Genomic DNA, 9747 nt, shown 5'->3' with positions numbered 1-9747 from the left:
TAACTTCATACAGGCCTTGGTCTGGAAGGGTCTCAGTTTGAGAGGTCTTCTCTCTGTGACAGTTGTGTGGTCCTTTGGGTTGCTCTCAGTGAGTTGTCTTCTGCTGTTTTTCTTGGTTGATTTAAACTTCTCTTGTGGGTAATATAAGTTTTAGGAAGTCTTTTTTGTTTTAAATTTGTCAGAACTGAATGTCTATCTTATTTTAAAACAACATGAAAAGTAAAATAATCAGGAGCTCATTTTGTTGCTGCTGCTGCTCAACGGAATTCTCTCTCTCTCTCTCTCTCTCAGAGGAAGTGGGTGTCTCTCACATTCATCAGTTCATGTTAAACATGTAACCAGGAAAGAAACTAAAACTCATCTGAACACACATCGAGAGCTTCAGAAGAACTGAATCTACTAACAACAGAGAAGATCATTGAATAAGAGAGAAGAATGAAGATCATCTGGACTTTCACTCTGCTGATGATTCCTGGTGAGAATCTGAACTCACAGTAAATCACTAAAAACACCACAGAGACGTTAACTTTAGTTCATGTTGTTGAAATGGATTGAAATGGTTTGAAAGTTCATCTCTGTTCATTCTCATATAAATATATTGTTGTATTAAGATGCTGGTTTGTTGTAGGTGTGTTGAGCTCCATCAGTGTGACGGGATATTCAGGAGGAGGAGTCAGCATCACATGCAGATATGATGAAGGATATACAGACAATGAGAAGTATTTTTGTAGAGGACAGAATCCAGTTACACCACAGATTGGATGGTGCTCTGACCTCATCAAGACTGAAGAGAAAGATAAATGGTTTGATTCTGGAAGATTCTCTCTGTATGACGACACAACAGCAGCAGTTTTCACTGTGACCTTCAGAGATCTGAGTGAACAGGATTCTGGGACGTACCAGTGTGCAGTTGATAGAGCTATCATTACAGATTCCTACACTGAAGTGAAGCTGAAAGTTTTAACAGGTGAGTAACTGAGACTCTCAAACTCATGATGATCTCCACAACATCACATACTCAACACCAGAGGCGTCAGGCCCATTCAAATGCAGCTTCCAAAAGACAAAAAATAGCCGATTAATATTTTCTATATTTGATACAATCACACCAGCGTGATTAAATCGTTCAGCGTGTCATATCATCAGCTGCTAAATTCAAATCTGCGTTTGCTGAGTCAGTCTTAAAGAGACTTGCAATGTTTTTATTCACATTGACTTTCAATGTTAAATTCACATTAAATATAAAGTCAGTCGTATTAATAATATGTTATGGCATGACACCCATAAACAGACAGGTTTTTATGCATAGTTAATAGATTACATTATTAGGTTACTTTGACCATCACCCACTATCAACATAATCTATAAAGGTGAGAATCAAGATGTTTCATGATATAGTTAATGCGTTTGGGAATGTTTCGAATAAAAAGGAAAAAATAAATAAAACATAAGTGCTGTTCTGGCTGCTGTGAACAGCACTTATGTTTTATTTATTTTATTTTTCCTCCCCACACACACACACACACACACACACACAACTCATGCTCCCTCAAAAATAATGAGTGCATGACGCCCCTCAGTGGCGGTTCTACATTGAATTACTCTCCGGGCGAGACCCCCTCTGAGCGCCCCCCAAATCCGAGAAGAAAAAAAAACTAGTTTTTTTTGCCAAAAAATTTGCACAAACTGCCATGTTTTACTATAACAATATAAGTTTATAAGCTTTTAACGAGTTCGTTTGCCCATATAATCATTGGGAAATAGAGTAAACTTATTTGGCTTGCTGTCCACTGATGGGTGGCTCGATGAAGCAGTTTCAACTCGAGCTCTGATAAACCCCCCAGGGACATGGTATAAGGTGATTACGAAGGGCAAGGTACCTAAGGAGAAGGTGGAGATTGGGGAGGTGGAGGGATGCTAGAGCAGCTGAGACTGGAGAGAGGTAAGCAGCTGCTTATATACTCCGGCTGTTGATTGAAAGATTAGATGGGCTCGCTCCTCCCTAACTTACGTTTAGGAACTTCATTTAACGAGTTTGTTTGCCCATATAATCATTGGGAAATAGAGTAAACTTATTTGGCTTGCTGTCCACTGATGGGTGGCTCGATGAAGCAGTTTCAACTCGAGCTCTGATAAACCCCCCAAAAGCGCAGAATAGATTTGGGACAGCAAGTAGGACATGGGTGAACGAGATATTTGAAGATGTAGGTGCTCGGGATACCTCAAATATTGAAGACTAATGGTGATACCCCCCAAAATACGTGAAATTTTAAGATATAAAGGATGGTGGTGAGAGAGCTGCGCTTGGAAGTTTGATTAGAGTGCATCTCGCTATTGAACTGCTGCGGCAGTGTATTTTTGGAATTACTCCTGCGGGAGTATCTCAGGACTGGAGGTTTGAGTGCGGGGCTGGAGAACACCCCGCCGTACATCAGTGCCATGGAGCCCTATGGAGTCAGATATAACAAGGGGCTTCCCCAGATGTCACGGATGGGGCAGGGTGTCCTCGGTCCGGAAGGGAAAACGGGCCACTGACGTCCAAAGCGAACCCGCCCCCCGCCGCAGAAAGAGGGAGCCCACGATGAACAGATAAACGTAGGGCTACCATCCTTCCAAAGCGAGGGTTTTGGATCACGTGAGGACATGAGGGCCCACTGCGCCCCAGGGACAGATGAACGTGGTACCTCCAGTCCGCTTGTTCGGATTGGAGGGCTCTCACTGCGGTCTGAACGGGAGAGCCTCCATGGTTAATAACATGGAAGATCACACAGCGATTCAGAGAGGGAGAGCCCCCACTGCGCCCGAACGGAAAGCTCACACTGCGATTCGACCGGGAGAGCTCCCACACGTTTTGAAGGAGAGAGCTCCCTATAAGAATCAAGGGAGATCTCATTCTGCCATCAAAACGGGAAAGCCCACACTGCAACTCGAACGGGAGAGCCTAGATGATATCTGGACGGGGGAGCCCACACGGCGATTCGAATGGGAGAGCCCACTCAGGTGGTGGCTGTCACCGATCCGAAAAGGGAGAACTCTCACTGCATCCAGATAAAAGAAGGGGAGCCTAGCGGGGCTAGGTAGGCGAGAACATGCGAAATATTGGGGGGTCCGGACTCAGAAGGGTGCTAATGATTGGTGAGTTTGTCTAAAGTGATGAAGATCGGTTCGAACATATGATTCGAAGGTATGAGATGACCAGCGACCCAGCATTTAATTTGGTGTTCGGAAAGACCGCTCTGGGCTGCTGTGGTGGCTGCCCCTATGCGGAAAGAATGCTTGTAAAATGGTATTGACAGAAAGGGTATGGAGGTGACTGAGGGGGTGGTCTAGAGGAATAGGAGTTCTGAATAAGGAGGAACTGGAGTTGGGTTGGAGTCTGCCTCCGGGGCCAATGTTCTGAATTTCTGAAAAAGAAAACGAGATAAAGCGTCAGCGATTTCATTTTGATGACCGGGAATATGTTCAGCTTTAATGACAAATTGTTGGCAGGCGGAGATCCAAACTAGACGTCTTAGAAAGGGCATGATTTTTGGAGCGTTAGAACGGCCTTTGTTGATACAGTGGACGGTGGCTGAATTATCACAATGGAACAGGATGTTTTTGGTTGACCATTCGGATCCCCAAAGATAGGCTGCTACTACTATGGGGTATAGCTCGAAAAGGGCAGTTGATTCGGCAGCTTGACTAGAGTTGGAGAGCTCAGGTGGCCAGGTTGAGGCGAACCAACGTCCTCTATAGAAACCTCCGAAACCTGTGGAGGGGGCAGCGTCAGTGAATAAGGAGATATCATAAGGATGTGACAAAAAATCATCGTGGAAGAAGGTTATCCCATTCCAATTCCTTAAAAACGTGATCCATAATTTCAAGTCTGCCCGACATAGTTGGTTTAGAGAAATTGTTTGTTCTAGACGGGAAGCTGACGTAGCGAGAGTTAGCAGGTGGGAAATGAAAGGCCGGCCTTGGGGAATTATGCGCATGGTGTAATTTAAATGGCCAAGAAGCGAAAGCAAGTCACGCTTGCTGCAGTGATTAGAATCTAACAAGTTTGAAGCGATTGTGATTATTCGATCAATTTTTTCTTTGGGAAGGGAGGCCTGGAATTTGACAGAGTCGAGGAGGATACCGAGAAATTCCAGGGATGTAGAAGGGCCCTCAGTTTTTTCGGCAGAGAGGGGAACTCCTAGTTTTGAAAACACTGATTGGATGACAGTTAGGTGTTTGGCTGCGGGAAAATGACTTGGAGAAATGACGAGAAAATCGTCAAGGAGATGGATGAGGTATGGGATGGCGTGATTGTTTAGTAAGATCCAGCAGAGTGCTTCGGAAAGCATATCGAATATCTTTGGACTGCTTTTACAGCCAAAGGTAAGACGAACCGCGAAGTAGAATTTCTCCTGCCAACGAATGCCGAACAGATGCCAGAAATTTGGATGGATGGGCATGACTTTAAAAGCGGATGTTATGTCGACCTTCGCTAGCCACGCTCCGCGACCGGCATTTTTGATGAGGATGATTGCTTGGTCGATGTTGTGATAGTGTAGGGAGAATTCGTCTAGAGGAATTAGACTGTTGATACTGGGATGGGAATTTCCGTGAGGAGCGGAGAGATCAATGATGAGTCGTTTTTTGCCTGAAAATTTCCTGGTGGCTACTCCTATAGGACTTATGCGAAATAATTCAAAGGGAGGAGAATCGAAAGGGCCAATCATGAATCCTGAATCCAATTCTTTTTTGATGAGGGCTTCAACTGTGTTAGGTTCGGCTGTTGCAGATTGCAAGTTATTGCAGATCATGCTAGAATTGGGTATGCTTTCCAAACCGGGGTCAAAACCTTCTTTCAAACCCGAAAGAAGGAATTGAGTAAATTTTTGGTCTGGGTGATTTCCCAGTTCACTAGCTAGTGAAGAAATAATGATAGGAGAAGAAAGATACTTTTGTAATTTTTTATTAAAGTTAGCAGACGAGTGGCGAACAGGGCAAATAGATCGTGCATGAGCTCCACCACAGAAGTTACAGACATGGAGGAAGCGGCATCGTTGTCTGCTGCAGCCTGATGAGTTAAAGCTGTTACACACTTGTCTGCCTGACGCTGAAGTGAAAATCTGGTCACGATCACTTCTAGAGCGAGGGATGTATGAGGTGGATTTTGGAGCTTGAGATATCACTGGATTGGTTGAAGGATCAGGGTTGGTTAGGGGACATTCTGAGGTTGAATGAACAATGGATCTGCAGATGGCGCAGGAGAGGCTTCGAACTCCTAGAAAAACTCGGTTGTACAATTCGAGGTCCAGAGCTCCCCAATAAGGACATTGGTTCCAGTGGGTGACGCGGGCTGAGCATTTGGCTGCGAAAAGCTTATGGTAGGTATAAAAATGACTACCTCCGAACGAGAGACTGAGCTCTGCTACGATGGAGAGATAGTCATTTAGTTCTCTGCGTCTGTTGGGAAATGAAGTGCAAATAACTTCTGTGTATCTACTGAAAGCTATGCAGAATTCTGCCAGTGTGAGAACACGTTTGGATTGAGGTATGGAATTTTTTTGATTTATGGTTAAAGGGCCACAGTCAAAAGAGCGGTGGGATTCATTGGTGGGAACGGAAGTTAGCAGAGAAGGAAGATCAATATCTACACCTGATAGAATTAGGGAACGGAGGTGAGATGAGACTGGAGGTGGATCCATGGCGACTGCGTTGGGAGGAGCTGGAAGAAGGACTGCTGTGGCAAGAGAATGGGCTGGCAAGTGGATTAGACCTGAGGAAGAAGATGGATGCTGGGCAGGGAGCCCTAGAAGTGACTGTTGTCCGAGATGGCAAGGAGGAGCTGAAGCGAGAGGAGGGGGAGGGTTAGCAGGGAAGAGGGGGGGGGAAGAGTCCTTTGCGGAGGCAACCTCGCGCTAGGGACTGCGCCAGGGGGAACATTAGGAGGAATGAGAGACCCAGAAGGGAGAAGGGGATGAGAAGAATTGACGTTAAAGGATAAAAGAGGGGGTGGGATCGCTAGTGAAGGCAACCTCGCACTAGGATCCGCTCTCTGAGTAGGGAATGAGAAAAATGAAACCGTCTGAGAGGAAGTTGCGCATGGGTTATCAATAGAAGGAAGGACGGGAAAAAAGGTTGAGATAGATGCGTCTTGTCTAGGAAGTGAAGAAGCCTGTAAAAGAGAATTTGTGAGCGTTGGAGGAGCTGTGGAACTGTTTCTTGCGGCCACTGTTGTTGGCCGGGCAGAAAGGCCGGCGGACGAGGAAGTACGTGCAGCTGTAGTTTCCCCCCCCCCCTTGTCTTTGCCGAGGCCTCTGGATTAGCGCGCTGAACGCGTTCGGAATGCCGAACCGGAGGAGACGCAGGAGTGAATGGGGACTGGTTCTTCTTTTTTGAAGTTGAGGAATTTGTTGGGATGCTGGAGCTGTTATTGTGATTAGAGAGTAGGTCGTAGAGTTGAGCTTTGGATGATCTGCGGGAGAAATGAAGTCCGGAGTTGGAGAGGGCTTGACGTAGGCTGTTGACAGACCATTTTGAAATGGGTGGAATCTGAGAAATGGCGGCAGTAGAATGCAGAGATGGACGAGGCGCAGTTACCGCTGGCGATCTTGAAGGTGGAGGAGAGAGGAGTCTTCTGGAGCGTGGTTTGTATGAGCGCTGGATTTTGCGACCGAAGCGTTCAGAGGGAGTCTCCTGACTTGGTTCCGTGCGTTCCGATGATACGCGAGTTGCGACTGTAGGTGTCTCGGGGCAAGAGAAAAGTTCGTCATCTGAAGGGAAAAGCTGGAGCTCCGGTACGTTTGACATGGTTCTGAACAGCACTACCGGATGATGCTAGAGCAGCTGAGACTGGAGAGAGGTAAGCAGCTGCTTATATACTCCGGCTGTTGATTGAAAGATTAGATGGGCTCGCTCCTCCCTAACTTACGTTTAGGAACTTCATATATTTCTCAATTGCACAAATCCTTCAACAGAACATTTAAAAAACACAATTCTTCACAAAACAGTATGAGTTATCAGAACTCTATACTGTATATACATAATAAACACTGTTTATTTGGCACTCGACAATCAACAGATTTCCCATCCCCCAACACCGTCACTCACGACCAGAAGTCAAGACTAAACCAATTCACCTCCACATAATCGTTTTGTATTACCTATTTTTATTAGCCATTTCACACAATTCAGAAAAAACAAAAATGTGCAAATTATAGGCCTGTGTTTTAATATTATGAATGAAATGTACTGGAACTCGAACCTGATCCGATTTTTTTTTTTTTATGAAGGACGAAAGTTTCGGAGGCAGTGTGTGACATAATGTGAGGTTGTATTTATTTTTTAACGTGCGAACATTTCGGACTGGGTGTGAAATGACCTTTAAACTGTTTGTTTAGTAAATCGTTTGGTGCTTCTGTATCAAGCAGTAGGCTACTTTTAAAAACTGAGGTAACCTCACTGCTATTTGTGCTTTTGTTTTAACGGTTAATGTTTAATAACGCTAATAAAAAAAATACCCAATGTTTTTGTCGGGTGTGGTGCTTTGGTTTAGCATTATTTCATCTTATTTAAACGCAATCATGTTTAAATCCTGCTATTCTGGATGATAAATTGAACGAATATTTGAGTATTTGTGTAGCCAACATTTTTTTACAAGCTCTGAGAGAAAGACCGCGGGAGTGGAACACGCAGGTTGCGGGAGCGGGCGGTCCTGGTCAGAAATTCAGCGGGAGCGGGCGGTTGCGGGTTTAAGAAAACAGTCCCGCGCAGGGCCCTCACGGCACCTTCTCAGCAAGCAGGGGCGCCAATTTGCCAATTCCCCACACAGTTATATGATAGATAATAGAAAACCGCTTGGCGGCGCAGATGATTTTTATTTATTTTTTTCAAGTGCTTGTGCCGCCCCCCACGTGTCATGAAAAAATGCCGCCCCGGGCGGCTGCCCCGTTCGCCCATGCCTAAAACCGCCACTGACGCCCCTGCTCAACACTGGCTGTAATTACTGCGGCCCGTAGGCTACATGTGATCCAATAAAAACACCAGAAAAATAATAACCAGGACAAATATATTTTATCTTACAGTATAGGATTTAGACTTATAAAATGAGTAAACAACTAGATGTTTTAAATACTAATTAAAAGCTAAAGAGAAAATGCATGAACACAGTGATAAAGAGGGATATATCGTGTGTGTGTGTGTGTGTGTGTGTGTGGGTCTCTCGCTGTGTCAATGAAAGAAGATGAAGTGCAATTCTTCATCAAGAACATCATCATCTTCACACTGATATCTGAGTTTGTGTATAACAGGTCAAAAGATCAGTGCTGTGACGGGATATTCAGGAGGAAATGTCATTATAAACTACAAATATGAGACGCTAGAAGAGAATCCTTTGGTAGATGTGTGTAAAACTGGAGCAGATCAGTGTTTTCCTCTAATAAACACTAACAGAGCAGCAGAATGGACACATGACCGATTCTCTGTTCATGACGACAGATCTGCTCGTCTCTTACGTGTGTTTATCAGAGAACTGAATGTGAACAATTCTGGAGAATATAAGATTATAGTCGAAGCTTCTGAAGACTACAGTTTCTTCTCTGAGTTTCACCTGAACATCAGAGACGGTGAGCTGCTTTCATTCACTCATGCATTTGTTTCTGTGGTGAACTGATGAATCTGTTGTTTAATGTGAACTTGATTTGACTCTCAAACAGCTGATTGTTGTGAGAAGAGCATCAGTCTCTCAGCTGCTGCAGGAGCATCTGTGAACATCAGCTGCAAATACCCACAATCCCACAGTGCTGATGTGAAGTTTGTCTACAGGAGATCTGGATCTGATCTCTGTGCTGAAGAGACGTCTGTGGAGGAGAGCAGAAGATGGAGCGCTGAGGGACAGATCCAGCTGTATGATGACAGAGAGCAGCAGCTCCTGACGGGAACCATCAGTCATGTGACTCGACAACATTCAGCTGAATACTGGTGTGGAGTTCAGTCTGATCAAGGACACAAGAGCTTCATCACACGAGTCCTCGTCAGCGTTACAGGTACAGATGACTTTCTCACTCATATTCATCAGAATGAAGTCACAGCTAGCTTCCATTCAGCAGATCACGGTGTGTCTTGAATCATGTTTCCTGACTGTTCAAAGAAAGTGATCACTGATGTTTGAGACCTGATTCTGTTCACACAGGTTCACCAGCAGGTTAATTTTAGATGTTCTATCTGTTTAACAGAGAAAAACCACAAACCACAGTTAAAAAGAGGAAGTTTCCTTATAAACATTGATTAATGCAGTCTCCGCAGGTAAAAGTGCGGTTTTGTGTGGAATAATGTTGCTGTTCTGCTCAATGACAAACTGCACGCAGAGTAAAGCAGAGGACAGTGATTGTGTTTTATTCTTCATTTCATACTTTAAAGGTGGGGTATGCATTTTTTCAAAAACACTTTAGAAAACTGAGTCGGGCCAGTACCAAAACAAGCTTGTAGCCAATCAGCAGTAAATTTGTGTCAATATGTCATAAATAGAAAGCGGGATCAGTTCACTGCCGGGGATTTGTCGTGTCCCATCCAGTGTAGACAGCATCACTGATTATAATGAGTTCTATAGTATTTTTTTCGCGCCACTCGTGTCTGGTGTAGACACAGTGTGATGATAAGGCAAGAAGCAGGACCCGTGTAAATATCAGATCAGCTTTCCAGCGCTGGAGAGAACTCAAGGAGAGGGAAGGCCTGCGATCTGACGCCGAGGTTGCTTTGTTTCTTCTCGATAGG

General features: G+C 44.6%; 1 protein-coding gene across 1 annotated transcript; it reads left to right on the top strand.

The window, feature by feature from the left end:
* Nucleotides 1-359: 359 nt before the first annotated feature.
* LOC131536597 (CMRF35-like molecule 8) lies at nt 360-8647 on the top strand. The gene is made up of 3 exons (XM_058769625.1): nt 360-475; nt 629-967; nt 8286-8647. Exons 1-3 carry the CDS (start codon nt 436-438, stop codon nt 8645-8647), a joined length of 741 nt encoding a protein of 246 aa, XP_058625608.1. The 5' UTR covers nt 360-435.
* The last annotated feature ends 1100 nt before the right edge of the window (nt 8648-9747 follow it).

This window comes from Onychostoma macrolepis, chromosome 01 (assembly GCF_012432095.1).
Source record: "Onychostoma macrolepis isolate SWU-2019 chromosome 01, ASM1243209v1, whole genome shotgun sequence".
Taxonomy (NCBI): Eukaryota; Metazoa; Chordata; class Actinopteri; order Cypriniformes; family Cyprinidae; genus Onychostoma; species Onychostoma macrolepis.
The sequence above is the reverse complement of the archived record's forward strand: the minus strand, read 5'-3'. Positions and strand labels throughout refer to the sequence as shown.

Excerpts from the sequence above, each read along its gene's own strand:
- LOC131536597 (XM_058769625.1), top strand. The coding sequence starts at position 436 with ATGAAGATCATCTGGACTTTCACTCTGCTGATGATTCCTG. Across the intron at positions 476-628 it reads CACTCTGCTGATGATTCCTG|GTGTGTTGAGCTCCATCAGT; the intron begins GTGAGAATCTGA and ends GGTTTGTTGTAG. Across the intron at positions 968-8,285 it reads GAAGCTGAAAGTTTTAACAG|GTCAAAAGATCAGTGCTGTG; the intron begins GTGAGTAACTGA and ends TGTGTATAACAG.